The sequence below is a fragment of the Mobula hypostoma genome, chromosome 11, assembly GCF_963921235.1.
Source record: "Mobula hypostoma chromosome 11, sMobHyp1.1, whole genome shotgun sequence".
In the NCBI taxonomy this organism is placed as follows: Eukaryota; Metazoa; Chordata; class Chondrichthyes; order Myliobatiformes; family Myliobatidae; genus Mobula; species Mobula hypostoma.
The window spans coordinates 104,630,086-104,647,807 of NC_086107.1; the positions used below are offsets into that span (position 1 = coordinate 104,630,086).

The window sequence follows — 17,722 nt, forward strand, 5'->3', positions numbered from 1 at the left end:
CGCCCGCGGTCCAAGAGTAGGGGACGGGAGGTGTGTTCCCTAGTCACCTTGGCAACAGCTCTCCCCTGCCTGTCCCTCAACCACCACCCTCCCCGGCCCAACCTAACCGCCGAACCGGAAAGCGATAGGTCTCCACGCGGCACACTGCGCCCCATATCCAGGGAAATTACCGCCCCCCCGGCTGACGTCACCATTCCCATCCGGACCGGGAGCGGACGGCGAGGCCGCCCGGCAGAGGGCGCCAACGGGCGTTCCCGGCACGCGCGGGTGCGGAGGGGTTGTGCTCGCGCCCGGGGGGGGTGGTGGGTACAGGCACGCGCCGGGGACTGTGCACGCGCGCGGAGCGCGGCGAATCTGGGCCATTTTTTTTAAAGATTGTTTTCCGCTCCCGCTCCCTATCCCTGTGTGTGTGTGTGTGAGGTAAAACTCGGCGCGGTTGGCAGCGCCGTGAGCTGGGCTCCCGCAGTTCTGTGTGAAATTGCCGGGTGTAGATTTGCGCCGTGCTTTGGAGTGGGGGGTAAAAGTATTTTTTTTGTTATATTGTAGATTTTTTTTTGGGTCTCTTCTCCCCACCCCGTGCGGTCGTCCGTCCGGTTTCTCTCGCCTTCGGCCCCGTGCTGCCGCTGCTAGCCCGCGTCCGACAACACCGCCTACCCCATCCATCCCTCCTTCCTCTGAGTGCAGACTGATGGCGGCGGAGCCGGTGGCCGGTGGGGGGTTCGGCCCCGGGCCCGGCCCTGGCCCCGAGCGAATGTTACGAGGGCTGAAGCGAGACGAGCCGGGAGACGCAGCGGCGGCCGAGGCGAAGAGGCAGCGTCTGGAAGCCAGCGTGAACCCGGGAGAGAACGGGATGAGCAGCGAGGCCGCACAGGTAGGCAGGAGAAGCGAATGCAGTGGGCGGTGGTGGCCCAACTGGAGTGAGGCCGGAGACGGGGTCGGGGGAGGGGGAGTGGGAATGGGTCCGGGACCGATGGGGCCTTCCCCCGGGAGAGAGGCGGGGATTGGGGTGAGGGTTTCCTCCAGGAGAGAGGCCGGCACACAGTGGGGTTGGGGGCTCTCAGGAGCCTGGCCAGGCCCAGAGGGATCCTTCTCTTCCTTTCCTCCACCCTACTCCCAAAGAGTAAAGGCCGGTCTGTACCGAGCTCCATTTTGCCTTCGACGACGTTGGTCACCACAACTTTCAGTGAAAAAGAACCGGTGGAGCCCTCATAGAGGCTGAGCCTTTATTGTTCAAACTCAGACGAGCGTCTGTATCCTTTACCCATAAAGGCAGCCTGCTCCTTTAAAACAAAATCCCACGACTTGTGGCTCAAGTTAACATAGTTTCACCGGGTAAAGTATCCCCCCTGTCGGGGCCAAGCGTTTGGAGAAGGGCTGAGGTTGATGCGGCTGACAGTGTCACTTCCCGGGGCAGGAGGCAGAGCCCCACTTCAGTGTTTTTCTAGGTGATGGTGGCCTCTTATCAGGAACATTTCTCTGCACTATAGCATGTGAGGATTTGAGAGTACGTGCATTTGTGCAGTATGTGTGGAAGTCGTCGTCTTTTGTTTATTACCGTCTCTTGAGGTGCTCCTAATTGTAACTCTGTCCAAGAAGGTTGTTAAGGTTTGTCTTTTTTTTAAAGCTTGACTGAGCTGATAGTGAGGAGGTTGTAAGAAGCGGTGAGAGGTTAGGCCAGCAATACAGTTCACATTATATGATGTATTCGAGTTTTTAAAACCCTCGTTGTGTCCAAGAAGGAAGCCCAGAAAAGGTAAAGTTCTCTAGTTTTGGAATTTTAGACCCAAATGAATTTGAGCTGCAGGTAGTTGATTTTGAGAGTGAATTAATTGCAATAGATGCAATATTTAAATTGAGTTACAGTAAGGAATTATATTAATCTCATACTCATAGATGTGAAGAGAAAAATTGAATAATTTTATTGTATGAGTGACATTTTTCCTCGTGTAAATTTAGTGGATGTAGTTTCATAACAGTCTGAAGTATTTAAAAGGAAAGCAAATCACCAAAAATGTTTGTTGTAATGTTGCATCTTTTTGGCTCTTTTATTCCAATCAACAACCCACCACCCAACCCACTCAGTCTGATCACGAAGTAGTTAAATTAAAAAAAATACTGCTTTGATCTGCAGTTTACTGGATAGAATCCCAATTATTTCACTTTTCATTATTGTGAATGTCATGTAGGTTTGAGTTGTGCACCTTGTAGGTGAGTGCGCTCTATGAAAATCTATCTTCAATGTATAGAAAATGAATCTTCAGCTTTCAGTGAACTTAAGTAATATTGCTTGGATGTGAAATCTGTATTTTTTGGTGGGGAAGTATGGAAAGGCATTGGTCCCTGAGGATTGATATACACATGGAATGTAATGATAAGCGAGTGACAACAATGAAAAGTGTTGGGAGTATGAGCTTTGTCCTGCATGATGTGGCATTCATTGTTGCAGAGTGTTCCTGTGTGGCCATTTGGCTAATATGGGAATCATCAAAACCTAGTGGGAGGTAAACCAGTCACATTTCATTGGATGCGTCTGAATGATCCAAGGTATGTTAGGTGCAAATTTTATTAATGTTATATTACACTTACTGGCAAATATTGTGTATATTTTATATATAGCAATATTTAGTCATCGAAGATGAGACTGATCCTTTAACTTAAGTAATTTCATCAAGAGAAAACATTAGCCTAGTTATCAGAGAAGCTTCTTTATCTTCAAAGATTGATGTATGAAATTTAACATTATTTAGGGGCAATATGGTAGAAAATGCATCTCTGGGTTAGATGAGAATGTTACCACCTTGATGTTAAAAAAAACTTGTAAATTATTTTAATAAACTGGATTTGATGGATGTGGTAAATACAGATCATCCATGTTTTAGTTTGAATGGGGAAGTATGTTTTGGATTGTGTTCCTTTCGTGCTGCAGTGCTAGTCCAGATTACGCGATGAAATCCTGGAATAGTGGCCGAATCAACCCCAGACTCAATGAAAAAGGAGGTAAAGTTCCTAACTGCATGCCATAAATGTCTCCCAGTATAAAGATGATTAGTGATAGACAGTATGTAACCATCAGTGGTTCACACTTGCCTTTGCAATGTCAAATACTTTAAGTGTTCATATTTGCTAAGGGGACATTTATACACCATCTTGCATTGATATAGAAACTTAAGCAGAACATCCTTGGAAAAAGAGAAAAGTTGACTAGCCAATGAAGGAAGTAGTAAAGAGCGACTAAAAGTTTGATCAAAGTGACAGATTCTTGAAAGGGATTTCAGGGCTTGAGGTTTAGATGCTGTAATTATTATAGTAATGGTTTTTCACACTTAGAAGATTTTGTACGTCCTGCTGAAATTCAAATGATAGCACTTGTTATTTCCTTTTGGTATATGCTATTGGTCAACATTGAGCATATTGTGTAGTCTAAACAAATTTCACGTCTGACACCAGACTCCCAAAAACAAGACCCTCTGTTCCAATGTAGGAAAAGATTACCAGGTGGACAGAGGAAATAAGTCAAGGACGTACTCAAAGCCGCCTTTACCTAACTCTGAAAATTCTGAGCTCTTGATCACTCCTGACAAACTGAGCCACCACAGACCCGTTCTGTGGAATGTCTGCTGTTCACACATCAGGTGCTCGTGAAGTGGAGTAGAAGGTTATTGTTAAGCTTGAGGAATGGCCTAAAGAACACGTTTCCCAGCTCAGTATAGAATAAAATTATAGGAACCATTGCGAAATGCTGATCAGGGAATGGTGTTTTGATTGTCTTTTTGTCAGATTACTCTACATACGTTGCAGTGCCTCCAACAGGAAAGTACATATTTGTTCAATTCATTGGATTGATCCATTTCTGTGTTTTAGGGCAACTGGGCTAAAGCTGTTTACTTTGTACTGTGGTGCAATGCTGTTTATCAGTTAACTGGTTTTGATTTAATTCATTGCACTTGGGGATAAGTGAAGTAGCATAGTAGTGCCTCTGTGCTAGGAGAAGGTATGTGTTGTAAGCGTTGCAGCCTGATCATTGTCAGGTACCTCATTTGGACATAGACATGTGAAGGTTAGGTGTGGACAGGATTATATTCAGCTGTGATTTTACAGTATGCTTCATATTCTAATGTTTACAAGGCATATGTTTGAATCAAGTCCTGTACTTAACAAACTGCTGTTCTTTATCCATGTGCTGCAGTGTTGTAACTCTTACGTAAAGATGAGCAAAAAATAACACTGCTTACATTTCATGTAATTTGTAGGCTTAAAAACACAGATGTATCAATGCATAACTTGTCATGGTTTAGAGCTGAGAATATTAATATTGCTTGATCTCAAGGAAAAAAGCACTTTTCAATGTATATTTGATTGTAAAATTTAAAAAAGCCATCAGCAACGGCCTTTGTAAATTTTGTGTAAATGTTCAATGATTTATAGCAGTGAAAACAATTAATTTATCTCTCAATTATTTGAGAATCTATGCTGTGTATTTCAGAGTTAATTTAAAGTTTATTTTAGATTCTGTTCTGATTCTACACAGCCTACTACAATAAATAAAATGGCACCTGTGACGCTGAGTTGTGTGCATCCTTTTGCTCGTGACATTCCTGTAGTAAGGGAATACCCAAGAGGTATAGATATCTCAGCCTATGGAAAACTAATTTGTTTTGAGAATTACACTTGTTCTGCACTACAGATATAATCATTTTTTTTTCAGTGCTGTGAATTGAGAGTTTGTGTTTTGGGCACTTTTGACTTTCAAGACAAGGTAGAATATTTGACCATTGACTTAGTGAGTGGAACTTGGAAAAAGAATAAAAGAATTTTAATCCTTTTCACCAAATTAAAGAAAACTTGAATATTTTCAACATGAATAAAGTGGTAAAGTTTACAACAATAACAGGCTGAATTATGAGCAAAAATTCTAAGGACATCTGTCAAATAAATGGGTAATTTGTAAAATCCAATCTTAATCTCAAATTAAAACCAAGATCACAGACACAAACTAATATTGATGAACATTTTGGAGTTAATATTACTAGGTATTCTTACCTCTGATTCAATACAATGCTCAGCGGGTTGAGATGTTTTGTTAGTACAAGGGGACTTTCCCTTGACTTTGGGTTAATTTGTTAATAATCTTGTACATTCATGAAAATAATCATATAAACCTTCCTCAAAAAAAAGAAAATCTGTAGATGCTGGAAATCCAAGCAACACACACACATACAATGCTGGAGGAACTCAGCAGGTCAGGTAGCAGCTATGGAAAAGAGTACGTTGACTCTACTCTTTTCCATAGATGCTGCCTGGCCTGCTGAGTTCCTTCAGCATTTTGTGTGTGTTGCATATAAACTTTTTTTTACGGGTTATCAATGAAAGCTGCCTCATCAGATTCACATCTGAAAAAGTTTTTCAGTCATGTAATTGGCAGGGTACAACCTTACAGACTCTGGTTGTCCATTGAATGCTTTCTCCTTTGAAGTCTAGTGAAATTCCATTTTCCTTTTGGCATGTGATGTGTTTTGTTTGCCGTTTTTTAGGAGGATGTTTGCGATTACTCCGTTTTTCAATAAGTGGAATATTAATGCTATGTATTAGAAAATACATTTTCCCCAAGTACTTATTAAATGTAACCCCATTTTATGTAATAAACATGGGTAATTCTAGATTTTAGATTTATAATGGTGTGTAGTTAGTGCACTTTTATAGAATTCTGTGGAATCTATTCTGAAGGATACATGGTCTAAATAAAGGAAAAAAACATGATGAAAATAAACAATTAACATGGCAGGAATACTGGCTGTTTCCCGTGATTTTCATTCTTAAAGCCTGTTCAGTAATTTGGGAATAAGATGGAGAGGAATCTTTCTTTCGGCATGTTTTATAAATTGGATGCGATTTGCATCACACACTCCTTGGTACAACGTCACATAATCTGTTCCAGATTATAACAGATAAAGCTTGTTTCATTGCTGCTTATCCAGTTTAGAATAGGCAAAGCTGCTTTAGCTAGGATTGTGAAAATCAGATCAGTGCTGTTGTCACTGCTTTCTGATATTTGTTCCTTCTGCTTAGTCGTAAGTTAATTTGTAATGCTAATTTTGAAGGATGAAATAGTCATATTATTCTCTATACTGTATGGCTCATTTTGCCTCATTCTTGTGGTAATACTCCATATTTGAAATGTGATTAAGCTTTTAATATGTAATTCAGAGAGGAAGACTGTGGTGAGGACACAGTAGTAGAGGAAATGAGTAGCCTCTGTTGAACAATAGTGAGTAGACACACATATGCAGTTGGATTTGATGGATATGGCACCATGGGCTGAAATTAGTGCAAACCTTAACAGTTCTTTGAGGGAACCTTTTCCTTTAGGTACAAGGTTGTAGAATCTGGTTTTGTAGAACAGAAAATGTGCTTTGCTTGCATTTATTCTGGTTGCTGAAGAGACCATTTGATTTATTACTTTCATGTCCATAAAAGAAAACTATTAGGCCTAAAGTTCATAGTAAGTTTATTATCAAATACATATATGTCACCATATACAACCATGAAATTAATTTTCTTGTGGCCATACTCAATAAATCTACAGAATATAACTATAACAGAATCAATGAAAACCCACCCAACTTGGGTATTCAACCAGAGTACAGAAGACAATAAACTGTACAAATACAAAAAGAAAATAATATTAATTATGTATTAAATATTGAGTCCCTGAAAGTGATTCCATTGGTTTCAATGATGGGGCAAGTGAAGTTAAGTGTAGTTATCCACTGTGGTTCTAGAGCTTGATGGTTGAGGGATAGTAACTGTTCCTGAACCTGGTGGCGTGATTCCTGAGGCTCCTGCATCTTCCTGATGGCATCTGCGAGAAGAGAGCATGTCCTAGGAGTTGGAGGTTCTTAATGATGGATGCTGCTTTCCTGTGACTGCATTTCATGTAAATGTGCTCAGTGGTGGGGAGGGCTTTACCTTTGGACTGGGCTGAGTCCTTTTTTTGGTAGGATTTTTCATTTAAGGGTATTGGTGTTTCCATACCAGGATGTGATCAACTAGTCATTGTGCTCTCACCACACATCAATAGAAGTTTGTCAAAGTTTTAGGTATCATGTTGAATCTCCACATACTCATAAGGAAATAGAGGCACTACTGTGCTGTTTTTGCACTTGCACTTACACTTGCGTGCTGGGCCCAGGACAGGTCCTCCAAAATGATAACACTGAGGAATTTAAAGTTGCTCACCCTCTACACCTCTGATGAGGACTGGCTCATGGACTTCAGGTTTCCTTCTCCTGAAGTCAATAATAAGCTCCTTGGTTTTGCTGACATTGAGTAAGAGGTTGTTGTTATGGCACCACTCAGCCAGATTTGCAAGCTCATGTATGTGTGTGTGTGTGTGTGTGTGTATATCACACACACACACACACACACACACACACACATACATGTGTCCCCCGCTTTTCGAACGTTCACTTTACGAAACCTCACTGTTAGGAAAGACCTACATTAGTTCCCTGTTTTCGCTAACAGAAGGTGTTTTCACTATTACGGAAAAAAGGCAGCGTGTGAAAAAAAGCAACGCACGCCCCGAGCAGCCGCTCTCACCCGGATTTGGAACGGCATTCTTGCCGGCATTGCTTAAACGCGTGCCTGTGAGCAGCCGTCAGCAAGATGAGTTCTAAGGTATCGGAAAAGCCTGAAAGAGCTCGTAAGGGTGTTACACTTAGCGTAAAACTAGACATAATTAAGTGGTGAACGAAGTAAGGACAAAGTGAGTTTGGCTTGTGGAAGTTGACGAAGATGATGTTGAAGAGGTTTTAACATCCCATGACCAAGAACTGATAGATGAAGAGCTGATGCAATTAGAAGAGGAAAGGATAACAATCAAAACCAAATGCAGTAGTGAACGGACCGAAAGTGAAGTCGTCCAGGAACTGAACGTGAGGCAACTGCGTGAGATTTTTGCTGCAATGATTGCAGAAAAGTATGGCTTTAATTTTGAAAGGGTACGTTGGTTTAGGGCATATTTGCAGGATGGTTTGAGTGCTTACAAAGAACTGTATGATCTAAAAATGCGTGAGGCTAAGCAGTCAAGCAAGCCTTCCACATCAGCCACAGCAGACGACGAACCTCGACCTTCGACATCGAGGCAGGCAGTCATAGGAGAAGATGAGCTGCCTGCCCTGATGGAAACAGATGACACCTCAGTGTCCCACCACCACAACCCCCGGGCCACGGACAGATACCGAACCGTGGAGAATGCAGCGGTAGCCGGGATGCACCCAGCACATCTTTAAGAAAACAAGCTAATTAATTAGGTGCTGCCCGGCATGTAAGTGTCGGCCCAGATCAGAGGCAATTGTGCTGGGTGCGTCCCGGCTACCGCTGTCCCTCTGCATTCTTCGCGGATCGGTATCGGTCGACAGCCCAGAGGGTGAGGACCACTGCACCACCCCAACCTCCGACGACTCAGCCGAACACACTATCATCAGTGTGCTCGGCGCTGTACCAATTCCGGTAAGTGATACACTGTACATACATTATTTCTACTTTATATTGGCTGTGTATTTTTATGTGTTATTTGGTATGATTTGGCAGCTTAATAGCTTGAAGGTTGCAGGAGAGCGCCTGCGCCGTGTTTTTGCCAACGGCACTTGTGCCATGTTTCTGCCGAGAGCACTTGCGTGAGATTTTCGCTACGGAGAACAGTGTGGCAATGATTGTGGAAAAGTATTTCTACATTATATAGGCTGTGTATTCATTCTATCATTCCTGCTTTTACTATATGTTACTGTTATTTTAGGTTTTATGTGTTATTTGGCGTGATTTGGTAGGGTATTTTTGGGTCTGCGAACGCTCACAAATTTTTCCCATATAAATAAGTGGTAATTGCTTCTTCACTTTACGACATTCCGGATTACGAACCGTTTCATAGGAGCGCTCTACCTTCGGATGGCGGGGGAAACCTGTATATTCAGATCCAAAGAAGGGGCTCAGCACGAAATGTCGACTGTTTATTCATTTCCATAGATGCTGAGCTCCTCCAGCATTTTATGTGTGAGGCTTAATTTCATTTCCTGTTCTCAGTCCCATATCCTTTACACTTAAAGATACGGACTGAGAAGTAGGAAATAGAATTAAGCCATTCTATTTCAGATCCATTTTTAAAAAAAAATGTAGTGAAAGTTCCTGCCACCCATGCTTTCGACAGTGAGTTCTCAATCCACAATTCTCTGGATGTGGCAGCAGAGGTAAGGGAAGCAATATCCTTGACTCTCCTAACTTTTTACCTTGAAACTAGGATCTCCAGTTATTTACCTTTCTGCTGGTACAATCCTTTCTATTCATTTTGCTTGGGGTCCTCATATTATACTGCTCAATTAAACCTTTAGGCACCATAGCCAGTGAGAAAACAACCATAGGCTAGCAAATATTTCCATTATCTAAGAAGCCTTGTTTCATTCTTGTAAATCTGTGGTCTGGCATCCCTCCTATAATCCTTGTAGTGTGTTAACCTGGGCTGTACATATTATCCTAATTGTGGCCTAAGTAATGTTCTGTACTAGAATTTATTTTCAAACTTTTATTTGCTGCAGAATTTATGATTATATCTTCAGAGAGAGATGCTGACCTCTCTTTACTGTGTTCCCTAAATCTTCCAGGCGGCTTTGAAAGCTCTCGCACCCTTCCTCCTCTCCCACCCCCTCTTTTGAAAGAGTCATAGAACAAGGGGCAATTTGCAGTGGGTTAATTAACCCACCAGTCTGCACTATTGTAGGTGGGAAGAAATGCATGTGGTCATAAGGAGAATGTACAAACTCTATACTGAAAATATTGGAGGTCCGACGTAATCTTTCCTTGCAGATACAAAATGAATCTTTGGTGCAACATTGGTGGCGATTCATAATATGCATTGTATGTTGATACAATGGGTGCTCAGTAAGATCCGAAAGAATATTATGATTAGAGTTCAGTGGTCATACTTGGGACCAGTGAGTGTTCTGGGTAGCAATCCCAGTTCAGCAATAGTACTTTTTGAGGAGAAACATTAGTGAATGTTCTGATCTGTACTTTTGTTTGAAGGTTTTTAGTATCTTCAGTTTTCTATTCTTGTAACATAGGAGGGCACTTTAAGAGCCACAGAATTTTATAGTAAACAGATTATTTGATTGATCCTGTTTCATTAACTATCTGGAGTAATCTCATTCCTTTTGATTTAAAAGTTGTGTCACTGTAATGGTTCCGGACATTTTATTTTTATTTGGAGATGCAGCAAGGAGTAGGTCCTTCTGACCCTTTGGGATGGGCACTCCAGCAAACCCTGAAAACCCCTATTTAATCTAACCTAATCACAGGACAATTTACAATGATGAATTAACCTACCTTCAGACTGTGGGAGGAACCTGGATCACCCAGGGGAAACCCATGCATTACATGGGGGAGAATGTATAGAGGATGCTAGAATTTTTTTTTGGCGTGTGCCTGCGTACGTGCGAGTCTGTGCGTGTACGTCCATGATGATGTCTTTTTCATGGCTTTTACAAGGCGCGGAGTGGGAGAGAGAGAGACTGTGTGGCGCGCCACTCCTCACAGAGATATTTTTTGCAGTATTTTCCCTTTATTTTACGAGGTCGAGTTGTGATCTCGACACTCAACTGGGCATGGATGGAAAGCGTACCTGGGAGCGGACCTGACTAGTTTCGAACCCGGGAACCTCCGCTCCTGGGTCCGGTGCCAATGTCGTTGCGCCACTGGCCGGCCCAGGATGCCAGAATTGAACTCTGATCTCTGCCCCGAGCTGGAGCAGCATTGCATTAACTATTACATTACTGTGGTACTTAAAAGTGCTTTTGTTTTGATAGGTAGTTAGAAGATCAGGGTGATATTGCTACTAAGCTAATTCTATTTTCATTGGTATCTCTGCTTTTCCATTAGTGGGGATTACTAAATACTGATTGAGCAAAAACTCTATCTGCTGTAACTGAATCTTAATTCCCTGGGACATGGGAATTCTTGCTTTAGTTTAAAAGTTAGCAATGATACCAAATTAGAAATGTAAGTATTGAGGAAGAGAAAACAAACTTTTAAAATGGTTGAGGGCAAATGTAGAGAAATTTGAAGTGAAACATTTAAAGAGGAGTCTGTATAAACAAAATGCACAACTTGGAAGGCATGTCCAGGAGCAAGAACATAATTCTTTGAAGTTGGCAAAATGAATTGAAAATAGTGTAATAACGGCATAAGATATCCAGGTTTAATAAAATGTACAAAAGCATAAAATGTTATCCTATAAATTGTTATAAATCATTAGTTCAGCATAGTTGTAATATGGTGACCAATGTTCCTTCTAATTTGTAATGACCAGTGTGCTGTGCAATTTTTTTGCCCAGTGACAACATGTGCATGCTGAATGTTTAATCTTGTGCTGTGCAATTTTTTTTGCCTGTTGACAACTTGTGCATACTGAATGTTTAAGTGTAAACCTGAAGTTATTCTAAGGATAATAAACCATTCTGCCTTAAATGAACTAGCAGTTCTTTTGCACTTCGCGCCCTTTGCTTCTTTGGACTTCGACACAGAAAATCAATAATTTCTTCAGTAAAAGCAGCATAAATAATCCAGTTCTAAAATCTGCAAACAAATCATCAAAAACTCCACGTTGCCCACACCGTCCACATCAGAAACTGGTAAAGGAAATGTGATTGTGTATGATCGTGAAATATATTTAACGTGCCAACAAGATAGAGAGTGACATTTTGTGCGCAGTTTAAATTCCTTTGTGTGTTAGTAGTAAAAGATGCGCACACCTTAGAGAAGGCATTGGTGACCAATTCTAGGACATGAAAAAATTATACAAAGAAGATTTACTAGAATGATTTGAGGAAATTACAGCTGCACGGGTGACAAGTGTAATTTTTATCTCCAGCAGAGAAGGTTAAGGGAGAGATTTGAAAGATATTTTAAAAATCATGAAAGATTTTGTTTGTTAATAAGAGATTTAGTAGTTGCGTAGATTTAAGGTAAATGACAAGAAAGCCGCAATAAGAAGGAAAATATTTTTAATACATTGAGTAGATTTGAAGCTTATTTCGTAGTAATTTTCATAAAGGAATTACTTTGTAAACATACGATAATGCTGGGCTGTAGGGAATGAACTGTGAACTAATATTGTGTGTCAGTACCAATCAGACTTGAATAGAATCATTTTTTGGTCTGTTTTATTCTGGATTATCTTGGCAGGTGTTCACAGTTTAAATATTATACAGTTAATATGATATATTCAATCCTTTTGTCTAAATCATTAGGGTAGAATGTAAATAGTTGACTCTTGATCCCAGTGGTTTACAATTTACCAACCTGAATGTGATCTTTTTCCCCTACTTTTATTTTTTGACAATACAATGCAGTGAGGTCCCTCAACCAATGATATGGGAGAAAGTTTTCTTTCCACATAAGCATTATTTTGCAGATGTCAAAATGTGAAACAAAATTAAAGGAGATATTCGTTTTCGTTGCACCTGAGCATTGAGGAAAAAAGGAGGCATGAGTGCTTGCTGTAGGAACTGAAATAGTATGATTTGAACTGCTTTGTTTTTGTTATTGCTATTTTAGATTTTATTTTCATATGAGTACATGTTACATTTGCATAACTATGAGTCATTTAATTTAAAACTAATTGGTTGTGAAATTTGAGGCTCCAGAACAGGAAAATTGGTGTGAACTCCACATACTTTAGTGATAATATGTAATAGAAGAGAGGAATTCTTTTACATCAGGGGTCGCCAACCTTTTTTGCACCGCAGACCGGTTTAATATTGACAATATTCTTGCGGACCGGCCGACCGGGGGCGGGGGGTGTTCAAGTAGGGTTAAACTCACCTCAACATGTCTTTTACAGTTAGGGTTGCCAACTTTCTCACTCCCAAATAAGGGACACTACCCCAGGAAGACTACCATGACCATGAGGCCTTGCGCGGGCATCTGGATGCGCATGTGATGTGCGCATGCGTGTTCGTGCCGATTTCCCCCCCCCCATTGGTTTTGCCTTCATCTTCCCGACTATACTGTACATACATTATTTCTATATAGGCTGTGTATTTATCATATCCCTGCTTTTACTATATGTTAGTGTTATTTATTTCTGGTTTTATGTGTTATTTGGTATGATTTGTTAGGTTATTTTGGAGTTTGGGAATGCTCAAAAATTTTTCCCATATAAATTGATGGTAATTGCTTCTTCGCTTCACGCCATTTCGGCACGAAAGGTTTCATAGGTACGCTGTACCTTAGCAGGGGAAATACGGGACAAGGGCGGTCCCGTATGGGACAAACTAATTTAGCCCAATATATGGGATGGCCTGGCAAATAGGGGACAGTTGGAAACCCTATGTTCAAGTTCAACAGTGCGTGACAGGGAATGAGGAAAGGTGCAGCTGACTGATATCGTTTCATCACGGCCTGGTAGCACATGCTTTGTGGCCTGGTAGTTGGGGACCGCTATTTTACATTAATACATTATTAGGTCAACTTTTTTTTATGAATGCTATTTTATGTTCTTCCCAGTCATTTTTTTCTGATAGACTTTAATAATCTCCTTATTAGTTTGATCCATTTACTGTATGTCTTAGTAATCTGCAGTTGTTGGTCTTTAACTCTTTAGAAATGTTATATTTATCGCAGCCATGATATACACTGGCATGCAGAAGTTTGGGCACCCTTGGTCAAAATTTCTGTTACTGTGAATAGTTAAGTGAGTAGAAGATGAACTGATCTCCAAAAGTCATAAAGTTAAAGATGAAACATTCTTTTCAACATTTTAAGCTTGATTAGTGTATTTACCCCTCGATCGTGACCCCACTAAGGAGCACCAGGCCATTGTCTCCCACACCATCACCGACTTTATCCGCTCAGATCCACTGCTACCAACCTTATAGTTCCCACACCTCGCACTTCCCGTTTCTACCTCCTACCCAAGATCCACAAACCTGCCTGTCCTGGCCGACCTATTGTCTCAGCTTGCTCCTGCCCCACCGAACTTGTTTCTGCATACCTCGACACGGTTTTATCCCCCCTTGTTCAATCCCTTTCTACCTATGTTTGTGACACTTCTCACGCTCTTAAACTTTTCGATGATTTTAAGTTCCCTGGCCCCCACCGCTTTATTTTCACCATGGATGTCCAGTCCCTATATACTTCCATCCTCCATCAGGAAGGTCTCAAAGCTCTACGCTTCTTTTTGGATTCCAGACCTAATCAGTTCCCCTCTACCACCACTCTGCTCCGTCTAGCGGAATTAGTCCTTACTCTTAATAATTTTTCCTTTGGCTCCTCCCACTTCCTCCAAACTAAAGGTGTAGCTATGGGCACCCGTATGGGTCCTAGCTATGCCTGCCCTTTTGTTGGCTTTGTGGAACAATCTATGTTCCGTACCTATTCTAGTATCTGTCCCCCGCTTTTCCTTCGCTACATTGACGACTGCATTGGCGCTGCTTCCTGCACGCATGCAGAGCTCGTTGACTTTATTAACTTTGCCTCCAACTTTCACCCTGCCCTCAAGTTTACCTGGTCCATTTCCGACACCTCCCTCCCCTTTCTAGATCTTTCTGTCTCTGTCTCTGGAGACAGCTTATCCACTGATGTCTACTATAAGCCTACTGACTCTCACAGCTATCTGGACTATTCCTCTTCTCACCCTGTCTCTTGCAAAAACGCCATCCCCTTTTCGCAATTCCTCCGTCTCCGCTGCATCTGCTCTCAGGATGAGGCTTTTCATTCTAGGATGAGGGAGATGTCCTTTTTTAAAGAAAGGGGCTTCCCTTCCTCCACTATCAACTCTGCTCTTAAATGCATCTCCCCCATTTCACGTACATCTGCTCTCACTCCATCCTCCCGCCACCCCACTAGGAATAGAGTTCCCCTGGTCCTCACCTACCACCCCACCAGCCTCCAGGTCCAACATATTATTCTCTGTAACTTCTGCCACCTCCAACGGGATCCCACCACTAAGCACATCTTTCCCTCTCCCCCCCCCCCCGCTTTCTGCAGGGATCGCTCCCTACGCGACTCCCTTGTCCATTCGTCCCCCTCATCCCTCCCCACTGATCTTCCTCCTGGCACTTATCCGTGTAAGCGGAACAAGTGCTACACATGCCCTTACATTTCCTCCCTTACCGCCATTCAGGGCCCCAAACAGTCCTTCCAGGTGAGGCGACACTTCACCTGTGAGTCGGCTGGGGTGATATACTGCGTCCTTATATATTGGCGAGACCCGACGCAGACTGGGAGACCGCTTTGCTGAACACCTACACTCTGTCCGCCAGAGAAAGCAGGATCTCCCAGTGGCCACACATTTTAATTCCACATCCCATTCCCATTCTGACATGTCTATCCATGGCCTCCTCTACTGTAAAGATGAAGCCACACTCAGATTGGAGGAACAACACCTTATATTCTGTCTGGGTAGCCTCCAACCTGATGGCATGAACATCGACTTCTCTAACTTCCGCTAATGCCCCACCTCCCCCTCGTACCTCATCTGTTATTTATTTTTATACACACGTTCTTTCTCTCACTCTCCTTTTTCTCTCTCTGTCCCTCTGAATATACCCCTTGCCCATCCTCTGGGTTCCCCCCCCCCCCGCCCCTTGTCTTTCTTCCCGGACCGCCTGTCCCATGATCCTCTCGTATCCCTTTTGCCAATCACATGTCCAGCTCTTGGCTCCATCCCTCCCCCTCCTGTCTTCTCCTATCATTTTGGATCTCCCCCTCCCCCTCCAACTTTCAAATCTCTTACTTACTCTTCCTTCAGTTAGTCCTGAGGAAGGGTGCCGGCCTGAAATGTCGACTGTACCTCTTCCTAGAGATGCTGCCTGGCTTGCTGCGTGCACCAGCAACTTTGATGATTAGTGTATTATTTTTGTTTTGTACAATTTTAGAGTGAAAAAAAGGAAAGGAGCACCATGCAAAAGTTTGGGCACCCCAGGAGATTTGAGCTCTCAGACAACTTTTACTAAGGTCTCAGACCTTAATTTGCTTGTTAGGGCTATGACTTGTTTACAGTCATTGTTAGGAAAGGCCGGGTGATGCAAATTTCAAAGTTTTATAAATACCCTGACTCCTCAAACTTTGTCCCAACAATCAACAGCCATGGGCTCCTCTAAGCAGCTGCCTAGCACTCTGAAAATTAAAATAAATTATGCCCATAAAGCAGGAGAAGGCTGTAAGAAGATAACAAAGCATTTTTAGGTAGCCGTTTCCTCAGTTCGTAATGTAATTCAGAAATGGCAGTTAACAGGAATGGTGGAGGTCAAGTTGAGGTCTGGAAGACCAAGAAAACCTTCCGAGAGAACTGCTCGTAGGATTGCTAGAAAGGCAAATCAAAACCCCCGTTTGATTGCAAAAGACCTTCAGGAAGACTTAGCAGACTCTGGAGTGGTGGTGCACTGTTCTACTGTGTAGCAACACCTGTACAAATATGACCTTCATGGAAGAGTCATCAGAAGAAAACCTTTCCTGCATCCTCACCACAAAATTCAGCGTCAGAAGTTTGCAAAGAAACAAGTCCTGTGGACTGATGAAGTTAAAATAGAACTTTTTGGCCGCAATGAGCAAAGGTATGTTTGGAGAATGAAGGGTGCAGAATTTCATGAAAAGAAACACCTCTCCAACTGTTAAGCACGGGGGTGAATCGATCATGCTTTGGGCTTATGTTGCAACCAGTGGCACGGGGAACATTTCACTGGCAGAGGGAAGAATGAATTCAATTAAATACCAGCAAATTCTGGAAGCAAACATCACACTGTCTGTAAAAAAGCTGAAGATGAAAAAAGGATGGCTTCTACAACAGGATAATGATCCTAAACACACCTCAAAATCCACAATGGACTACCTCAAGAGGCGCAAGCTGAAGGTTTTGCCATGGCCCTCACAGTCCCCCAACCTAAACATCATCAAAAATCTGTGGATATACCTCAAGAGCAGTGCATGCAAGACGGCCCAAGAATCTCACAGAACTAGAATTCTTTTGCGAGAAAGAATGGGCGAAAATCCCCCAAACAAGAATTGAAAGACTCTTAGCTGGCTACAGAAAGCATTTACAAGCTGTGATACTTGCCAAAGGGGGTGTTACTAAGTACTGACCATGAAGGGTGCCCAAACGTTTGCTTCAGGCCCTTTTCCCTTTTTGTTATTTTGAAACTGTAAAAGATGGAAATAAAAAAGTAATCTTACTTAAAATATTAAAGAAATGTGTCATCTTTAACTTTATGCCTTTTGAAAATCAGGTCACCTTTTACTTGCTTAGCTATTCACAGTAACAGAAATTTTGACCAGGGGTGCCCAAACTTTTTGCATGCCACTGTATATGCCACATCTAACACAATTACTTAAATTCTTTCTTATTTTTGAGTTGACCCTTTTATGCCTGTGAATCCCTGGGTATTAGTTTATCTCAGATCAAACAAATGTAATCAGATTATAATATTAGCGTCGATCTTCTCTTGATATTTATTAAGGCGGGGTTTGGGAGCACTTTCACAATACATCTTCCAATTTACTTTCTTGGTTAATGGATGCTTCTTATCTGTACATTTGTAGACATAAATTCAATTTAAATGAACTTTCTTTCTTCCTCTTAGGAATTTGTAATATTATAGCAACCTGGTTTTTACAATTTGAAAAATTTATATAGAAACACCACTGTTTGATTTGAAGAATTGACCTGTCTTTC

The 17,722-nt window shown here is 41.9% G+C and overlaps 1 protein-coding gene across 8 annotated transcripts in view; it reads left to right on the top strand.

The window, feature by feature from the left end:
- The first annotated feature begins 333 nt into the window (after nucleotides 1–333).
- The window catches only part of LOC134354059 (RNA binding protein fox-1 homolog 2-like), a 299,787-nt gene continuing 282,398 nt past the window's right edge, over nucleotides 334–17,722 (top strand). For 3 of the 8 annotated variants that reach the window (XR_010019717.1, XM_063062783.1, XM_063062781.1), the window contains exon 1: nucleotides 339–871. Coding sequence is in view for 7 of the 8 variants with exons in the window: in XM_063062783.1 (XP_062918853.1) it covers nucleotides 689–871 (183 nt within the window). In the remaining variant the exon portion in view is untranslated. Of the gene's footprint in view, nucleotides 872–17,722 lie in introns of all 8 variants that reach the window. The other 5 variants (XM_063062795.1, XM_063062793.1, XM_063062784.1 and 2 more) reach the window with 3 other exon arrangements.